The 21221-nt window shown below is 39.6% G+C and overlaps 1 protein-coding gene across 6 annotated transcripts in view; it reads left to right on the top strand.

Annotated features, from left to right (window-relative positions):
- The window catches only part of DOCK7 (dedicator of cytokinesis 7), a 245196-nt gene extending 226215 nt beyond the window's left edge, over positions 1 to 18981 (top strand). For 4 of the 6 annotated variants that reach the window (XM_025373022.1, XM_025372964.1, XM_025372899.1 and 1 more), the window contains 2 exons: positions 15690 to 15857; positions 18243 to 18981. In XM_025373022.1, coding sequence (XP_025228807.1) covers positions 15690 to 15857; positions 18243 to 18285 — 211 coding nt within the window. In that variant the 3' untranslated portion in view covers positions 18286 to 18981. The remainder of the gene's footprint in view (positions 1 to 15689; positions 15858 to 18242) is intronic. The other 2 variants (XM_025372690.1, XM_025372759.1) reach the window with 2 other exon arrangements.
- Positions 18982 to 21221: the final 2240 nt, after the last annotated feature.

Genomic DNA, 21221 nt, shown 5'->3' with positions numbered 1-21221 from the left:
AAGTAAAGTCAGCAAAGGGAAAAAGTGTGTGGAGTGAAATCTGGAGGAAACCAGGAGCAAGCTTCAAAGGGTCCTCTGCCAGTCAAGTCACATAGGACTTACTTAATTCCTTCAGCAATGAGTTGTGACAGCAGGTGTGAAATGTGGGAACCTTATTAGAGACTCAGTGCCAAAGGTTTTTATCAGGGTCTGGTCATGTAGGCACCCTCTGTCTGACATGTACCAAAATTCTAGACTCTCAGAAGGAAAGCAAGTAATTCAGCAGGTGAACTATGATAGTAAAAGAAAGAAACCTGTTTCCTGCTTTTAGAATTGACTGATTTCTGGTGTTAATTTTATTATTTGGGAGGTTTAAGAAAACAACAACAAAATACACCCTACCATCTTTGTAAGCCAGATGATTATGGAACAGTACATACTTCTTTAGGTCATAGACATTTAGTAACAGACAATCAGGTGCTTTGTTTCTTGCTTTTGTTTTTGGAATATTTTACCATGACTACAATTCTTAAATGTCCTCCTTTTGTATACATTTACTATAATGAATTCCTGTAGTCAACAGGTCTCCTTAAGTGTTGCTGTCTGTAGAGGAGGTTTTCTCCTTTTATATTGCAAAAAACAAACAAGAGGTCGGGCATGAGTGGCTCACGCCTGTAATTCCAGCACTTCAGGAGGCCGAGGCGGGCGGTCAGGAGTTCAAGACCAGCCTGGCCCACATGGTGAAACCCCTCTCTACTAAAAAATACAAAAATTACCCAGGTGTGATGGTGGGCACCTATAATCCCAGCTACTTGGGAGGCTGAGGCAGGGAGAATTGCTTGAACCCGGAAGGTGGAGGTTACAGAGAGCCGAGATCATGCCACTGCACTCCAGCCTGGGCAACAGAGCAAGACTCCGTCTAAAACAAACAAATAAAAAAAAAACGGAACAACAGCAACAAAAACTACATAATATAAACCTTACAAAGGAGTTATAGGCAATACTACATTTTTAATTTTTGGTGTTACCATTCAGTATGGTAACTAAATAGTATGCCTTTATGCATATGTATTTTATAATAGTCATATGTATAATCTTAAATTATTTTTCAATTAAAGTTTAAACTGTTATTCTAGTGGTTATATTCTTCAAATTAATATACTGTAGTCATAATATACTTATAATCTTAAATTCTTATTTTTTAATTAGAGTTTAAATTATAATTCTAATGGTTACGTTATTTCCTAAAATTAATATACTAGAATTAAATTGAATTTGAATGTGGTATAGTTTATACTACAATGTATCTTTTTCTTTTGTTAAATTAAAATTTCCAGCATGAGATGACTGAGGCACAGTACCTGAACATTTTTTGTTTTAGAGACAAGGTCTCACTTTGTCACCCAGACTCTGTAGTGCAGTGACACAATCACAGCTCACTGCAGCCTCGAACTCCTGGGCTCAAGGGATCCTCCTACCTCAGCCTTATGGTATGCACCACCATGCCTGGTTATGTTTGGTTGGATGGGGGGTTTTGGTAGAGATGAAGTCTTGCTATGTTGCCCTGGCTAGTCTCGAACTCTTGGCCTCAAGCGATCCTCCCACCTCAGCCTCCCCAAGTACTAGGATTACAGGGAAGAGCCACCATGCCCAGCCTACATGAACATTTTTATTGGCTCACAATATGTAGTACATTCTAAAAAGTGTCTAAGTACAGTTGACCTTGAACAGCACAGAGGTTGGGGTGCCAATCCCTTGTACAGCTGAAAACCCGTGTAAACTTTTGACCCCCCCCCAAAACTTAACTAATAGCCTGCTATTGACTGGAAACCTTACTGATAATATAGTCATTAGGTACATAGTTTGTATGTTATATATATTACATGCTGTCGTCTTACAATAAAGTAAGCTAGAGAAAAGAAAATGTTATTAAGAAAATCATAAAGAAGGCCAGGCACGGTGGCTCATGCCTGTAATCCCAGCACTCTGGGAGGCCAAGGTGGGTGAATCATGAGGTCAGGAGTTCGAGACCAGCCTGGCCAAGATGGTGAAACCCCGTCTCTAATAAAAAATACAAAAATTAGCTGGGCACAGTGGTGGGCATCTGTAATCCCAGCTACTCGGGAGACTGAGGCAGGAGAATCACTTGAACCCGGGAGACGGAGTCTGCAGTGAGCCAAGATCACACCACTGCATTGTAGCCTGGGTGACAGAGCAAGACTCCATCTCAAAAAAAAAAAACGAAAATCATAAAGAAGAGAAAATGTATTTTACTCTTCCTAAGTGGAAGTGGATCATCATAAAGGGCTTCATCCTCCTTGCCTTCATGTTGAGGAGTCTGTGGAGGAGGAGGAGGAAGAAGTGGGGTTGATCTTGCTATCTAAAGAGTGGCAGAGGCAGAAGAGGTGGAGGAGGTATCAGGGGAGGCAGAAGAGGCAAGCACACTCAGTATAACTTTACAGACATAATTTTTTTTTTTAATTTCCGTAGGTTTTTGGGGAACAGATGGTATTTGGTTACATGAGTAAGTTTTTTTTGTTTTGTTTTGTTTTGTTTTTTGTTTTGTTTTGTTTGAGACAGAGTCTCGCTGTGTTGCCCAAGCTGGAGTGCGGTGGTGCAATCTTGGCTCACTGCACTTTCTGCCTCCCGGGTTCAAGCAATTCTTCTGCCTCAGCCTCCTGAGTAGTTGGGATTACAGGTGTCCACCACCATGCGCGGCTAATTTTTTTATTTTTAGTAGGGACAGAGTTTCATCATGTTGGTCAGGCTGGTCTTGAACTCCTGACCTTGTGATCCGCCTGCCTCGGCCTCCCAAAGTGGAGTAAGTTCTTTAGTAGTGATTTGTGAGATTTTGGTGTACCCATCACCCGAGCAGTATACACTAAACCCAGTTGATAGTCTTTTATCCCTCATCCCAGTCTTTTATCCCTCATCCCTTCCCACCCTTTCCCACCAAGTCCCCAAAGTCCACTGTATCATTGTTACGCCTTTGCATCCTCATAGCTTAGCTCCTGCTTAATGAGTGAGAACATACAATGTTTGGTTTTCTCATTCCTGAGTTACTTCACTTAGAATAAATAATCTTTAATCCCATACAGGTTGCTGCAAATGCCATTTACTCATTCCTTTTTATGGCTGAGTAATATTCCATCATATGTATACACCATAGCTTCTTTATTCATTGATTGATGGGCATTTGGGCCAGTTCCACATTTTTGCTATTGCAAATTGTGCTGCTATAAACATGCATGTGCAAGTATCTTTTTCATGTAATGACTTCTTCTGAGTAGATACCCAGTAGTGGGACTGCTGGATCAAATAAATGGTAGTTCTACTTTTAGTTCTTTAAGGAATCTCCACACTGTTTTCCATAGAGGTTGTACTAGTTTACATTCCCACCAACAGTGCAGAAGTATTCCCTTTTCACTGCATCCACACCAGTATCTTTTTTTTTTTTTTTTTTTGGTTATGGCCATTCTTGTGGGAGTAAGGTGATATTGCATTGTGGTTTTGATTTGCATTTGCCTGATCGTTAGTGACGTTGAGCATTTTTTCATATGTTGGCCATTTGTATATATTCTTTTGGGAATTGTCTGTTCATGTCCTTAGCCTACTTTTTGATGGAATTGTTTGTTTTTTTCTTGCTAATTTGTTTGTGAGTTCATTGTAGATTCTGGATATTAGTCCTTTGTCAGAGGTATAGATTGTGAAGATTTTCTCCCACTCTGTGGGTTGTCTTGTTTACTCTGCTGACTGTTCCTTTTGCCATACAAAAGCTCTTTAGTTTAATTAAGTCCTACCTATTTATCTTTGTTTTTATCGCATTTGCTTTTGAGTTCTTGGTCATGAAATCTTTGCCTAAACCAATGTCTAGAAGGGCTTTTTCTGAAGTTATCTTCTAGTATAGTTTCAGGTCTTAGATGTAAGTCCTTGATCCATCTTGAGTGGATTTGTATAAGTTGGGAGATGAGGATCCAGTTTCATTCTCCTACATATGGCTTGCCAATTATCCCAGCATCATTTGTTGAAAAGGGTGTTCTTTCCCCACTTTATGATTTTGTCAAAGATCAGTTGGCTGTATTTGGGTTTATTTCTGGCTTCTCTATTCTGTTCCATTGGTCTATGTGCCTATTTTTATACCAGTACCATGCTGTTTTGGTGACTATGACCTTATAGTATAGTTTGAAATCAGGTAATGTGATGCCTCCAAATTTGTTCTTTTTTTGCTTAGTCTTGCTTTGGCTATGTGGGCTCTTTTTTGGTTCCATGTGAATTTTAGGATTGTTTTTCTAGGTCTATGAAGAATGATGGTGGTATTTTGATGGGAATTGCATTGAATTTGTAGTTTGCTTTTGGCAGTGTGGTCATTTTCACAAAATTGATTCTACCCATCCACGAACATGGGATGTGTTTCCATTTGTTAGTGTCGTCTGTGATTTAGTTCAGCAATGCTTTGTAGTTTTCCTTGTAGAGGTCTTTCACCTCCTTGGATAGGTTATATTCCTAAGTTTTTTGAGGTTTTTTGTTTTTTGTTTTTTGTTTTTTTGCAACTATTATAAAAGGGGTTGAGTTCTTGATTTGATTCTCAGCTTGGTTGCTGTTGTTGTATAACAGAGCTACTAATTAATGTATATTAATTTTGTATCCTGAAATTTTGCTAAATTTATTTATCAGTTATAGGAGCTTTTTGGAGGAGTCTTTAGGGTTTTCTAGGTACACAATTATATCAGCAAGCAGCAACAACTTGACTTCATCTTTACCGATTTGGATGCACTTTATTTCTTTCTCTTGTCTGATTGCTCTGGCTAGGACTTCCAGTACTGTGTTGAGGAGAAGTGGTGAGAGTGGACATCCTTGTCTTGTTCCAGTTCTCAGAGGGAATACTTTCACCTTTTCCCCATTCAGTATTATGTTGGCTGTGGATTTGTCATAGATGACTTTTATTACATTGAGTTATGTCCCTTGTATGCCAATTTTGCTGATGCTTTTAACCATAAAGGGGTGCTGAATTTTGTCAATTGCTTTTTCTGCATCTGTTGAGATGATCATGTGATTTTTAATTCTGTTTTTGTGGTGTGTCACATTTATTGACTCATGTATGTTAAACCATCCCTGCATCCCTGGCATGAAACCCACTTGATCATGGTGGACTATCTTTTTGATATGCTGTTGGATTTGGTTAGCTAGAATTTTGTTAAAGATTTTTGCATCTATGTTTATCAGGGATATTGGTCTGTGGTTTTCTTTTTTTGTTATGTCTTTTGCTGGTTTTGGTATTAGGGTGCTACTGGCTTCTTAGAATGATTTAGGAAGAATTATCTCTTTATCTGTCTTGTGGAATAGTGTCAATAGGATTGGTACTAATTCTTCTTTGAATGTCTGGTAGAATTCAGCTTTGAATCCATCTGTATGGATATCACAATTTCTGTCTGATATTTTTGCTTTTTCATTTTTCTAAAAATGTTTCCATGTGGTTCTTCCACCATTTGCCTTAGTTTCTGCGCCCTTATCATAAAGAGTCCATATTGTAAAAGAAGTCAGAAGCAGTCTTAGGTTATTGAAACTCTTGTGCCAGATTGTCTCATGTCAATTTGTTTTCTGGCACTGCTGCTTCCATGTTTTCTGCCTTATTTTCTGGCAGTGGTTCAGAAGCACTCATCTCCATCAAGTCATCTTCTGTTAATTCCTCTGGTATAGTTTCTATTAGCTCTTGAATTTCTCCATGATCCATGTCTTAAAACCCTTCATGTTCCACCTTTTAAGCCATATCTACAACTGTTTCATGATTTCTTTGATTGGCCCTGTTGTAAATCCTGTGAAGTTATGCATAACCTCTGGACACAGTTTTCTCCAGCAGGAATTGATTGTCTTGGGCCTGATGGCTTTCTCTGTAAACAGTGGTGACATTTTCAGTGGTATAAACCTTCCAGACTTGTGATGTTCTATCAGAGTTCTCTTCCATAGCGCTGATACTCCTTTCTATTAATATAAAGTACCATGTATAATGAGCCTTATAGGTCCTTAAGACCCTAGATCTAGAAGCTGAATTAGAAATGTATTTTGTTGTTGTTGTTGTTAGTTTTTTGTTTTGTTTTGTTTTGTTTTTTTGAGACAGAATCTCGCTCTGTCACCAAGGCTGGAGTGCAGTGACGCCATCTCAGCTCACTGCAGTCTCCGCCTCCCAGGTTCAAGCGATTCTCGAGCCTCAGCCTCCTGAGTTGCTGGGATTATAGATGCCCACCTCCAAACCTGGCTAATTTTTGTGTATGGGGTTTTGCCATGTTGGTCAGGCTTGTCCCTGACTCCTGACCTCAGACGATCCACCCGCCTCGGCCTCCCAAAGTACTTGGATTACAGGCGTGAGCCACAGTGCCCGGCCTAGATGTTGTTTTTACAGGGGCAGGTAGACCACTTCAAGACCTTTGGTGTTAAACTCGGGGTTCTGGGTGGCCAGATGCAATGTCCAATATCAAAAGAACTTTAAAGGGCATTCCCTTAACTAATAAGATACTTCCTGACTTCATGGACAAAGCACCCATAAAGCCAATCCATAAAATGGGTTCTCATCTAGAACTTTTCATTGTTCAGCCAGAATACTGGCAGCTGGCTTTTACCTGTTCCCTTCAAGGTTCAGGGGTTAGCAGCTTTATAAGTAAGGGCAGTCTTGATTATAAACCTGACTGCATTTGTACAAAACAGTAGAGTTAGCCTAACCCTTTTTGCCTTAAATCCTCGTGCTCACTTCTCTTTTTTACTAACAAATGTCCATTGTTGCTTTTTTTTTTTTTTTCTAAATAGGGCACTTTTATCTGCATTAAAAATCTGTTCAGAAAAACAACCACCACCAAAAAAAAAAACCTGTTCAGGCAAATATTCCCCTTCTTCAGTGATTTTTGTAATGGTATCTGGGAGCTTGTCTGCTGCCTCTTGGTTGGCAGAAGCTGCTGCATGGTCAGTAGAAACTGCCTCTCCTATCTCTTGGCATTTTAAAAAGTCAAACCTCTTTCTAAAATTATCAAACTATCCTTTGCTGGCATTAAATTCTCCAGTTTTAGATCCTTTACCTTCCCTTTGCCTTGTCTTGTAATGACTTCACTTTTTCTCACATCATTAGTCTACAGGTATACTTTCCTTACAGCAATCCTGTACCCACATAAAAGCTGCATTTTCAATATGAGATAAAATGGTATTTCTAGGCTGGGTGCAATGGCTCACACCTGTAATCCCAGCACTTTGGGAGGCCAAGATGGGTGGATCATGAGGTCAGGAGTTCAAGACTAGCCTGGTCAAGATGCTGAAACCCCATCTCTACTAAAAATACAAAAATTAGCCAGGTGTGGTGGCACACACCTGTAATCCCAGCTACTCCAGAGGCTGAGGCAGGAAAATCGCTTGAAACTGGGTGGCAGAGGTTGCAGTGAGCCGAGATCGTGCCACTGCACTGCAGCCTGGATAACAGAGCAAGACTCCATCTCAAAAAAACAAACAAACAACAACAACAACAAAAAAGCGGTATTTCACAAAGAGTGCAAGGTTTTCATGCCTACTGGCTTACAAATTTCCTTTTCTTTTTTTTACAGTGGTCTTTACACTGGATTCATATGTCTTGAGATGGTGGGCAGCTGTAGCTGCAAATCTCAATCTATAATACCAAGCAATTCACCTCTTTCCTGTAATGTCATAACTTTTCTCTGCTTCTTGGAAGCACTTCCAGCATCACTATTGGCACTTTATGTAGGCCTCATGGATTATTCAAAGTTTATGGTTGCACTAAACACAATAAAATATACACAAGAACTATGAGAAATCACTCTTTACTGTGATGTATAATTTACTGAAGCAACAACTGCTCACCTGGAGATGAGTAGCATCACATGGCATTTTAAGCAGATACATTTGAGCTAATCACAGTAGCAACAAGAGGTGGCTACAAAATTATGGCAGTAGTGCAGTATGTACTGCAGTTTTTTTCAGTTGTGACTTAATAATGTTTCTTTACATTTGTTTACATTTTTCTCTACTACAAATGGTGCCATGCAGGGTCCCTGTTTATGTGGGTAAGTTTTGTATATATTTTATGGTAGTAAATAATAGGCTAGTATCTTCATATGCTTTATGCATTCATGACATCTTTTTCTTTTTAAAATTTTTCTCAGCTACACAATTTGTCTTCAAGGTTTTTCACAAATCTCCAAAGAATTATATTCATTGGAAAAAATCCACATATAAGCAGACTTTCACAGTTGCAAACTATGTTGTTAAATGGTCAGCTGTATTAACAGTGCCAACAGTGCACATTTACTAGTCCCAATACACCTTGCATTTAAATAGGAATTTTTTTTTTTTTTTTTTTTTTTTTTGGGTCAGTGTGTTTTTGTTTTTGTTTGTGGGGATGGATTTTCCCTCTGTCAGCCAGGCTGGAGTGCAGTGGCGTGATGTTGGCTCACTGCAACCCCTGCCTCCCGGGCTCAAGCGATTCTCCTTCCTCAGCCTCCTGAGTAGCTGGGTTTACAGGCACGCACCACCACGCCCAGCTAATTTTTGTATTTTTAGTAGAGATGGGGTTTCACCATGTTGGCCAGGCTGGTCTCAAACTCCTGATCTCAGGTGATCCACTTGCCTCAGCCTCCTGAAGTGCTGGGATTACAGGCATGAGCCACTGCGCCCAGCCAATAAAAGCAAATTGAGGCACCATTTAAAACAGACTGACGGCTGGGCATGGTGGCTCAGGCCTGTAATACCAGCACTTTGGGAGGCCGAGGCGGGTGGATCACCTGAGGTCAGGAGTTCGAGACCAGCGTGGCCAACATGGCAAAAGCCCATCTCTACTAAAAATACAAGAATTAGCTGGGTTTGGTGACATGTGCCTGTAATCCTAGCTACTTGGGAGGCTGAGGCAGGAGACTCCCTTGGACCCGGGAGGCAGAGATTGCAGTGCGCCGAGATCACACCACTGTACTCCAGACTGGGTGACAGAGTGAGACTCCAGCAAAAAAAAAAAAAAAATTGCTTTTGTTACTAAAAACAGTAAGCACTTTTCCATATGTTTACTTTTTGTTTTGAGGTTTTGTTTTTTTAAAACGTTTTTCATTAAATCTTGAATAGATTGAAAATAATATTTATAACATTTGCTATTAAAGAATAGGAAGAAAAAAGTCATGTGTCTACCACCCAGCCTAAGAAACCAAGTATGGGCCAGGCACGGTGGCTCACGCCTGTAATCCCAGCACTCTGGGAGGCCGAGGAGGGCGAATCACTAGGTCAGGAGATCAAGACCATCCTGGCTAACACGGTGAAACCCCGTCTCTACCAAAAAATAGAAAAACTTAGCCGAGCATAGTGGCTGGCGCCTGTAGTCCCAGCTACTCGGGAGGCTGAGACAGGAGAATGGCGTGAACCCAGGAGGCGGAGCTTGCAGTGAGCCGAGATCACGCCACTGCACTCCAGTACTCCAGCCTGGGCGAAGAGCAAGACTCCGTCTGAAAAAAAAAAAAAACAAAAACCAAGTATGACCATGACTTTGAGATCCCCTCCCTATGTATATTTATCTGATACCATTTCCCTCCATTCCTTCGGGAGTAACCAGTATCCTGAATTTTTATTTATCATTTCCTTTCTTGTCTTTATATTTCTATCATAAATGGTTCCCTAAATAACGTATTTTGTTTTGCATTTTTTTAACTTTAACAGTGTATACAATGTTTTGTGACTTGCTGTTTTCAGTGTTTGTAAGATATATCTATAGTAAATGTTGCTTTAATTTATTTTTACATATTCCATTTTATGAATATGCCATGATTTATGCATTCTTCTGTTGATGGATATTTTGGTTGTTTCCTGTTTTGTTTTGTTTTTAGTTACAAAGAGTGCTACTCAAATATCTCTCTACCTATTTCTGGACGTACATGTACAAGAGGTTTTCTAGGGCTTAAAATTAAGAATAATGTTGTTGGTTCATAGGTTCATCCTCAATCAGACGATGCCACATTTTTTTCAAAAGTGTGTAAACCAAATTTACATTCCCGTTAGTAGCATTTGAGTTCCTATTACTATATAACTTCACCAATACTTGATATTATCTAACATTGTAACTTTTACCAACTAGTGGATGTGAAATGATAGGTAGTCATGGATTAAATTTGCATTTCCCTGATTACCAAAGAGGTTGAATATCTGTTCATGTGTCTGTTAGCCATTTCTCTTTCCTCCTCTGTAAAATTATATATTCAAGTCTTTTGCCATTTTCCTATTGGATTCTTTTCCTTACTGATTTCTAAGGGTATTTGTGTGTTCTGGATGCTTTATCATTTGTTTGTTTGTTTGTTTTTTTTGAGACGGAGTCTCGCTCTGTTGCCCAGGCTGGAGTGCAGTGGCCGGATCTCAGCTCACTGCAAGCTCCGCCTCCCGGATTCACGCCATTCTCCTGCCTCAGCCTCCCAGGTAGCTGGGACTACAGGCGCTCGCCACCTCGCCTGGCTAGTTTTTTGTATTTTTTTTAAGTAGAGACGGGGTTTCACTGCGTTAGCCAGGATGGTCTCGATCTCCTGACCTCATGATCCTCCCGTCTTGGCCTCCCAAAGTGCTGGGATTACAGGCTTGAACCACCGCGCCCGGCCGCTTTATCATTTGTTAATATCACAAATATCTCCTCTGAATTTGAGACTTGTCATTTTTCTCCTACAAACAGAAGTTCTTAAATTTAACATAGTCAAATGATTCAATCTTTTCCTTTATCAGTATATGTTAAACAAAGAGTGGGAGAGGCAAAAAAAAAAAAAAAAAAAGCTTTTTTTACTTTAAAAAAGATGTGCCTGCAAAAGCCGGATGCTGTGGTGAGTGCCTGTAGTCCCAGCTACACAGGAGGCCAAAGTAAAATGATGGCTTGAGGCCAGAAGTTCAAGTCTACATAGTGAGACGCTCTCTCTTAAAAAAAAAAAAAAATCCATTTGCAATTGATTTTTGTGTATGGTTCAAGGTAAGGATCAGTTTGATTATTGTCCATACTGATAACTGATAATGATCTCAGTGCCATTTGTTGAATATGGTATGAGATATGGTTTAGTGTTTTTTTTCCCCCTTATGGATATCCAGCTGACTCATAACCATGTATTTAAAAAGCAGACTTTCACAGGTTTGTGGTGAAATCTGGTTTGCAGTGTCATCACTATTATACATTTCTTTCTTTCTGGTTTGCAGTGTCATCACTATTATAAATTAAGCACCCATGTTTATGTGCATATTTTTATGGGATCTTTATTCTCCTACAGTAGTCTATTTATCTCTCTTTCAGCTAATGTCATGCTCTCTACGGCAACTACTGCCGCTTTATAATAAGCTTTGCCATGTGGCGGAGCTCTCAACCTTGTTTTGTTGAAGGACTATTTTTGACTGTTTTCATTTTTATATAAATTTTAAATTTTAGAATCAATTTGTCACTCCATACACCCAAAAAATAACCTGAATTTATAGATCAGTTGGAAGAGAATTGACATCAGTCCACGAATATGGTATATTTTTCCATTTACTTAGGTCTTTTAAGTGTTTTCTTAATACTGTTTAAATTTTTTGTGTAGAGGTCTTGTACATTTTAAAATTTATTCTTTAGTATGTAATGCTTTTATTATTTTATTAGTTTGTTTTTTTTTTTGAGACGAGTTTTGCTCTTGTTGCCCAGGCTGGAGTGCAATGGCGCGATCTCAGCTCACAGCAACCTCCACCTCCCAGGTTCAAGCAATTCTACCTCAGCCTCCCAGGTAGCTGGGATTACAGGCATGTGCCACCATGCCTGGCCAATTTTGTATTTTTAGTAGAGATGCAGTTTCTCCATCTTGGTCAGGCTGGTCTCAAACTCCTGACCTCAGGTGATCTGCCCGCCTCAGCCTTCCAAGGTGTTGGGATTTCCACTACTTTGTAGTGACAGGGTCTCACTATGTTGCCCAGGCTGGTCTCTCACTCCTGGGCTCCAGCAGTCCTCTGGTCTCAGCCTGCCAAAGTGCTGGGATTGCAGGTGTGAGCCTCTGTGCCCAGCTGCGTTGACTTTGTATATTACTTTTACATGAGAATTTTACCAGACTTTATATATTACTTTTACATGAGAATTTTATCAGACTTCTTAATTCTAATAATTTATCTGTAGAATCTTTTTCTTGTCTTATAATGATAATTAGGACGTCCAGTACTGTGTTAACTAGGAATAGAGAGGACATCATTTTCTTGTTCCTTCTCTAAAAGGGTTTTCACCACTGAGTATGTTTGCTACAGGTTTTTTGTAGGTTTTTAATTAGGTTAAAGGACTACCCACCTATTTGTAGTTATGCAGAGTTTTTAATATGACAGGTTTTACAAGTTTGTTATCAAGTGCTATTATTCTGCATCTCCTTTAATCTTTTAATCTAAAAACTTAGTGATTTTATAACCCAACTTTTCCTTTATTCCAGGGATTAAAAAACTTGATCAGTGTGGTACCTTATGCCTATAAATCCCAGCACTTTGGGAGGCTGAGGCAGGCAGATCGCTTGAGCTCAGAAGTTTGAGACCAGCGTGGGCAACATGACAAAACCCTATCTCTGCTAAAACTACAAAAATTAGCTGGGCATGATAGTGCATGCCTGTAGTCTCAGCTAATTAGGAGGCTAAGGTGGGAGGATCCCTTGAGCCCAGGAGATTAAAGCTGCAGTGAGCTGAGATCGTGCCACTGCACTTCAGCCTGGGCAAAAGAGCAAGACCGTGTCTCAAAAAAAAATCACATCTGTAATCCCAGCACTTTGGGAGGCCGAGGCATGCGGATCACGAGGTCAGGAGATCAAGGACCATCCTGGCTAACACGGTGAAACCCTGTCTCTACTAAAAATACAAAAAAATTAGCCAGGTGTGGCAGCATGTGCCTGTAGTCCCACCTGCTGGGGAGGCTGAGGCAGGAGAATGGCTGAACCCGGGGCCGAGATCGCGCCACTGCACTCCAGCCTGGGTGACAGAGCAAGACTCCGTCTCAAATAAATAAATAAATAAATAAAAATAATTGGGGGAGTGTGTGTTCAATACACTGGCACAAGTTTCCAACTAAAATTGTCCATTAGTATGCCTTCTGTGGATACCAAATCCGAAGACGAGCTTAATATGTTATATAAAATGGTGTATTTGTATATAACCTATGTACATCCTCCTGTATACTTTAAATCATTTTTAGACTACTTAAAATACCTAGTATATAATGTAAATAGTTGTTAATACTGTATTGTTCAGGAAATAATGACAAGATAAAAGTCTGTACATGTTCAACACAGTTCTTTTAAATTATTATTTCAATCCATGGTTGGTCTAATTCATGCATGCAGAAACCACAGATAGGGAGGGCCAACTGCGTTTTGTTTGGAAGTTCTGCAATTATTTTTATGGGTGAGCTTGGATTACAATGTTTTTCTTATAGTCCCCCCTAGGTTTTGGTATCCCAGCCTTGAAATATGAGTTGGGAACTCCCCTCAAGAACAGTTCTTTTCCCCTATACTCTGGAATCGTTTTTTTGTATACTCTGGAATAATTTTGTTACATTCGGTTTATTGGTCCCTAGAATGTTTAGTAGAATTTAGTGTTTTCTTTGTAGATAGATTTGTGACAGTTGTTTCAATTTATTTATTTTAGGATTGTTGACATTTTCTTCATTGAGTGTGTTTTGCTAAATTATATTAATCTAGATTAACAGATTATTAATAATTTAGCAAAAAATCTACATTAATCTATTAATATCAATTAATATAAATTCAGGGGGCTTTTTTGTATTAAATTGTACAGTTTTATTGGCCAGCTGTGGCGGCTCACTGCCTGTAATTCCAACACTTTTGATGGCTGAGGTAGGCAGATCACTTGAGGCCAGAAGTTCAAGACCAGCTTGGCCAACATGGAGAAAATCCATCTCTACTAAATATACAAAAACTAGCTGGGTGTGGTGACCTGAGCCTGTAGTCCCAGCTACTCAGGTGGCTAAGTACAAGAATCACTTGAACCCAAGAGTCAGAGGTTGGAGTGAGCAGAGATCATGCTACTGCACTCCAGCCTGGGTGACAGAGCAGCCACTCTTGTCTCAAAAAAAAAAAAAAAAAAAGTACATTATATCCTCTGTGCCTTTTAAAACTTCTGCTGTATTTAACTTTATGTTACATTTTAAATTTCTGTTAGGGGATATTTGACCTTTTTCATTTAATCTTGCCAGAGCTTAGACTGTTTTTTTTTAGTTTTTTCAAAGAACCAACTTTTGCAATTTTTGATACTCTAATCTATTTTAAAATTTTATTTCCTTCCTAATACTTTAAGTTGCTTAGCTCTTAATTTTTAGACTTGTAATATAAGCATTTGAGGCTATGCATTTTCTACTAAGCATCACTTTAGTTGCATTCCACAAATATATAGAAATATATTATTCGTAATTATCCTTTCCTTCATTGTCTGTCAGGGTCCAGATACTTCTCTCAAATATTTGAATAACTTGGATAAAGGACTGTCATCAAAATCTATTCATTTGGCCGGGCACGGTGGCTCACGCCTATAATCCCAGCACTTAGGGAGGCCAAGGCAGGTGGATCACGAGGTCAGGAGTTTGAGACCAGCTTGGCTAAGATGGTGAAACCCTGTTTCCACTAAAAATAAGGAACATTAGCCAGGCCTGGTGGCGAGTACCTGTAATCCCTGTTACTCAGGAGGTTGAGGTAGGAGAATCACTTGAACCCGGGAAGCAGAGGTTGCAGTGAGCCAAGATCATGCCACTGTACTCCAGCCTGGGCTACAGAGTGAGACTCCATCTCAAAAAAAAAAAAAAAAAATCCATTCAGTTAAGAAATATTTGAACACAGGCAAAGCACTGTGCCAGATGACATTGGTGCCACATAAATGAGCATGATTACATCCCTGAAAGAGCTTCTAGTCGAGTGGTGATGTGAAAAAAATGCCTTCAGATAATTTTTAATTTAATGATACTGGAAGTAAATGTTTAATAGATTTTAAAAGAACTCAGTTGATTATCTGTTCCCCGCCTTAAACCTAAAACAAAAGATTATTTAACAGCTAAAAAACTAAATGTCCTCATCATGGCAAATACACACACACACACGTTTGTTTGAGACAGTCCCACTCTGTTGCCCAGGCTGGAGTGCAGTTGTGCGATCTTGGCACACCCACACACACACGTTTGAGACAGTCCCACCCTGTTGCCCAGGCTGGAGTGCAGTGGTACAATCTCAGCACACACACACACACACACACAGTTTGAGAGAGTCCCACTCTGTTGCCCAGGCTGGAGTGCAGTGGTACAATCTCAGCTGACTGCATTCTCCACTTCCTGGGCTCAAGTGTCCTCCCACCTCAGCCTCATAAATAGCTGGGACTACAAGAGTGCACCACCATGCCTGGCTAATTTTTGCATTTTTTTGTAGAGATGAGGTTTTGCCATGTTGTCCAGGTTGGTCTCAGAACTCCTGGGCTTAAGTGGTCCGCCTGCCTCGACCTCCCAAAGTGCTGGGATTACAGCCGCGAGCCACCGTGCCTGGCCTATATTTTGTGTGTGTGTGTGTGTGTGTGTGATTAGGCCGACATATGTATGTATGTTGTGTGTCATCAAGCCCACATATATATAGGTATATATATTTTGTGTATGTGTGTATGGCATTAAACACACAAACTATGCCAGAAGTAATTTGTTAATAACATCCTGTTTTTCCTAGGTGTGAAGATGCCTTAAGAAAAAATAAGAGCTTAATTGGGCCGGATCAAAAGGAGTATCAAAGGGAACTGGAGAGAAATTATCATCGCCTTAAAGAGGCCCTACAGCCACTGATCAACAGAAAGATCCCTCAGTTATACAAGGCAGTATTGCCTGTCACCTGCCACAGGTATGCTTATTTTTAAGTGGTTTTAGATATTCTTCCCTCTGAAAGAATATGTTCAACTAGTATAAGTCTTTTTACAGCTTGAGCATCTGTTATCCAAAAAGCTTGGGACCAGAAGTGTTTGGGGTTTCAGATTTTGGAATATTCGTGTTACACTTATTGGTTGAGTATCCCTAATCCAAAAATCTGAAATGCTGCAGTGAGCATTTCCTTTGAGCATCATGTCAGTGCTTAAAAAGTTTCTGATATTGGAACATTTCAGAATTTTGGATTAGGGATATTCAACCTGTATCATCTATAATCATTCTACAAGGTAAATAACTTGAGAATCAAAAAGTTGGTACTCATATTAACCGGGACACCACATGAAGTCCTGTCATTAAGTTGGAATTTTCTACAACTAAATCCTAGTTCTGTTATTTGTTATTTAAGCAGATAATTTTTTTAGATTTCTTCTCTGTATAATGAGACAGAACTTAAAGAGGTTGTTGTGGAGATTAAATGACATTACAGATGTGAAGTTCCTAGGACAGTGCCTGACATTTCACTTTATAGCACCAGAATTCTGGAAAGGACACAATAACTGCAAAAAATAAACTTTCTTGCATTGTGAAATCAAATTTACATACAAGTATTGAAGATGGTTTCCTCTCAAAATTCCCAATGGGAAACATACTATTCTCCTCCACTTTTGGTTTCCCCTTCAGTCTTTTTGGAAGTTTTTCCTTCTTACTGCTTCCACTCCCCCTCTCACAGTCTTATACCCACCAGGTCAGAGAGCCAGGGTGCTGGGTCCCTGAGATAGGCCTAATCCTCATCTCACTTCCTTCAGATCTCCATGGAAATTCCTTTCCATGGAAAGACTGTATTCTTCCTGACCAAAAGTTTGCCTTACAATATCCAAGTTTTGCCTTCCTCTATGATCTACTTTTTGGCCAATCCTCCAAGCTTCAGTTCTTAATATTTGTAGGCAGTTTTGTGGAATTTAGAAAAAAACTTTTTCTTTTTTTTTTTTTTTTTTTTTTTTTTTTGAGACGGAGTCTCGCTCTGTCGCCCAGGCTGGAGTGCAGTGGCCGGATCTCAGCTCACTGCAAGCTCTGCCTCCCGGGTTTATGCCATTCTCCTGCCTCAGCCTCCCGAGTAGCTGGGACTACAGGCGCCCGCCACCTCGCCCGGCTAGTTTTTTGTATTTTTAGTAGAGACGGGGTTTCACCATGTTAGCCAGGATGGTCTCGATCTCCTGACCTTGTGATCCGCCCGTCTCAGCCTCCCAAAGTGCTGGGATTACAGGCTTGAGCCACCGCGCCCGGCTAACTTTTTCTTGATGAACAGTGTCTAGCTTTCAAGACTGCTGTTTCCCTTCAAAGTAAGCTTTGAGATTTGAAGCCAGTGTGATTGATCTTTGTACTTGGCCTTTTCCTTTCCTGGAGATATTAAGCCTCATGGCTTAACCTTAATGGCAGGAAGGATAAGCAAAAGAAACCAACTGATGAGTATCGTTGCCTTCACTCTTTATTAGAATTTAAGTTTTAAATTTTTCTTTAGCATTTGAATTTTTAATTTTGTTGGTTTACAAAATCAGGAATATTTGCAGTAGGGATCCTGGACCCATGAGAGGGGAGTCCCTAAGACCCTTTCAGGAATTTCCCTAAGTCAAAACTAATTTCATATTAATGCCAAATATTAGCCTTTTCTCACTTACTCTCTTGTGAGGGTACAGTGGAGATTTCTACAGATTGAGATGTGACATTGGAAAAGATTGACTATAGAAGCAGATGTGAGACCATAGGCATTAAGCCACACTCTTACATGTAAGAGTACCACTCTCCTAAAGCTTCTTGCAAATCATTTTTAATAAGCAATGCTATTTATAGTAACATGTAATGGGTTATTTTAATAATAACTTAAGATGTTCTTAGTTTTAATTTCTAATATGATAAACATCCATATATAGCCCACATAAAAGATTCCTGGGTTCTCAATAATTTTTAAGAGTGTAAAAAGGACCTGAGACAAAGTTTGAGAACAGCTGGTTTGAGACTTAAAATTTAATGAACACCTGCCTTTTGCCATGTAAAAACCCCAAATCTTTTCCTGAAATCTCTCCCATTATCCCTTAAGTCCTTGTCTTGTTTATTACTAATATCTGCAGCATCAACTGGACAAATGAAAAGACCAGTAAGTGGTGACTGTAATACACTCTATAGCTAAATCTATAAGCCAAAATATGTAAGGCAGAGTATGTAGGATGAGTATCCAACTTGGAAGTTAGCAAGAAATGGTGGCAAAACTTTGAGGTAACTGGCAGAAAAAAAGCATGTAAGACATTTTAAAGGTATATGCAAAAATTGTTTTCTTGTAACTATGTCCTCTCATTTTTTTCCCCAGAGATTCCTTCAGTCGAATGAGCCTTCGCAAAATGGATCTCTAAACTGAATGCACTTGTTTTATTCATCTGCAAAGAGCCATGTATTCAACATCGAGTTTGAAAAGATCTATTGGAAAACAACATGGAATGGAATTCTGGAAATTATTATTCATTGAAGAATGCAGTGGCCAAGAAAATATCAAATGTAGATTGTTAACGCTTGAGAATCATGGCTATAGTTTCTAATGTTCTGGTAACAAGCTGTTGTCTTTTAAGACATTTTAATGACTCAAAGGTACACTATACATTTACCATTATTTATACCATAGCTAACGTTAAATTTATTTACTTTAAGTTCGTATTTTTTAATTTATATTACCATTTATAGATTCATTTTGGAACCATTTTAAATGTAGTAATGCTTATTTTAAAGGTACTATTAAATATGTGAATGTTTACACTAGTTTTACTGAGTGGGACTTCAAAATTTTTATTTATTGACAACTGCAGAGAACAACTAAAGGGTTGACTCAAGAACTAGTTCCAAACCTAGCAAAAGAAACATCATAGATAGCCCCAAATTAAATAAATGAGTTTGGTAACTGTTTCAAAGTTATTTTCCATTTACATTCCCAAAAAAAGGAATTTAGAACTGCAGAACTTTACTTAGTAAAACCTTTGTGTAAAATAATTTAAATACTGGAATAACTAATACCAGTGACAACAGCTTGACTTTACGATTAAATCTTATTATACCAATGATAGTAGTATGAACTTCATGATTCTTGGCAACTAAAATGAATGATTCCTCTGTTTCAAATTAAAGCCAGCCATCAGTTTTTGACAATGTAAACCAGTAAATTAGAATCTGCTTAAAGCTATCTTGTAGCACCATGAAGGTAACACAGCTGGGGTTTGAGAGAAATCACATATTTTCTGACACTTGTAGAGTTTAGAAGCATATAAAAAGTAAAATTAGGTGCTTTAATTCATCTAAAATTATATGAAAAAGTCATACAGGAAAAAAATTTGAGAAGTAACATTTTTAATTTCTTGGCAAGTTTTTCCAAAACAATGCATAGTAAGATTTCCAGAACAGTTTAGAACAATGTTTTTTGGGTAGTAGTGCAGCTTACAGAATGGCATCATTTATAATCCTTTTCTTCTACTGACCAGTTACATGAATCACTTAAGAACTGACCAGATCCGGGCCCACTGGCTCACACCTGTAATCCCAACACTTTGGGAGGCCAAGGTGGGTGGATCACGAGGTCAGGAGTTCAAGACCAGCCTGACCAAGATGGTGAAACCCCGTCTCTACTAAAAATACAAAAATTAGCCAGACACGGTGGCAGGAGCCTGTAATCCCAGCTACTTGGGAGGCTGAGGCAGGAGAATCACTTGAACCCAGGCGGCAGAGGTTGCAGTGAGCGGAGATCAAGCCACTGCACTCTAGCCTGGACAGCAGTGAGACTTCATCTCCAGATTGGCTGGGCACAGTGGCTGAGGCCTACCTATAATCCCAGCCCTCTGGGAGGCGGGGGCAGGCAGATCATGAGGCCAGGAGTTCGAGGACAGCCTGGCCAATATGGCAAAACCCCATCTCTAATAAAAATACAAAAATTAGCCAGGCATGGTGGCGCGTGCCTGTAATCCGAACTACTTGGGTGGCTGAGGCAATAGAATCACTGGAACCTAGAAGGCAGAGGTTGCAGTAAGCCAAGATTGCACCATTGCACTTCAGCCTGGACGACAGAGCAAGGCTCTTAAGTCAAAAACAAAAACCCAGCACTTTGGGAGACCGAGGCGGGCGGATCACGAGGTCAGGAGATGGAGACCACCCTGGCTAACATGGTGAAACCCCGTCTCTACTAAAAATACGAAAAATTAGCCAGGTGTGGTGGCGGGAGCCTACAGTCCCAGCTACTCGGGAGGCTGAGGCAGGAGAATGGCATGAACCCGGGAGGCAAAGTTTGCAGTGAGCCGAGATCGTGCCACTGCACTCCAGACTGGGCGACAGAGCTAAACTCCGTCTCAAAAAAAAAAGAAAAAAAAAAACTGGTCATATTGCCTTCATTCTATAGTCAATGTAGTATATATTCCAAATACTATACTCAAAAAGTATCTACTTCTGAGAGCCTAAGTGATGGTTGATAGCCCACACTCCATGTAACTTTAATGGGCAGTATCATCTCAAATTCCTTTTATCTACATCAGTTCAAAGACTGAGATTTTTCAGAGGCGTCAACATCATTAGACCAAATCTGAGTCAGAAGGGCATATAACCTCAAAACTCAATTTGAGGAGCCAAATAAACAGTAAGGAAAAGTAAGGAGTCAAGAATGGAAATCCCTCCCCTCCAAAAGAGTGACATTTTCCCTTCTTCTTTGGGGGCAGTGATAGGTATAAACATAAGGGAGAGAATAAGGAACCCCTGAAGGGTCACTTCTCATTAGGTTACATTTATGTAAGCGTTTGGACAAAAATCTCTCAAATCTCAGTAACAATATCAAAGACTTCATGATTTGTATGATTATCATGCAAAACCAATTATTTTGACATCCTTCAGAACAGAGGCTTCCTCTTAAACATTCATATGATACTGAATACTTCCTTCTTACAAACTTCATTTTTCTTAAAATGTAACTTTCCCACATCAGGAATTTATTAGTTCTTAACACTGGCTCTCTCTCGAGTATGAGGCCCAGTGTCTATCCTAGACCCATTCCATTCAAAATTTACAGGTAGTACTCAGGACTGTTTAAGGATTTCCATCAGTGATTCTGAAAGGTGGGGAGAACCATGATTTTATTATCATCTCATCATCCTATGGAAGAATGTAAGAGATTATGTAACTGTGCGGTTTTTTTGTTTGTTTGTTTTTGAGACGGAGTTTTGCTCTGTCGCCCAGGCTAGAGTGCAGTGGCATGATCCCTGATCCCGGCTCACTGCAAGCTCTGCCTCCTGGGTTCATGCCATTCTTCTGCCTCAGCCTCCTC

The sequence above is a fragment of the Theropithecus gelada genome, chromosome 1 (genome assembly GCF_003255815.1).
Source record: "Theropithecus gelada isolate Dixy chromosome 1, Tgel_1.0, whole genome shotgun sequence".
In the NCBI taxonomy this organism is placed as follows: domain Eukaryota; kingdom Metazoa; phylum Chordata; class Mammalia; order Primates; family Cercopithecidae; genus Theropithecus; species Theropithecus gelada.
Note: the sequence above shows the minus strand (reverse complement) of the source record. Positions and strands in the feature narration are given on the sequence as shown.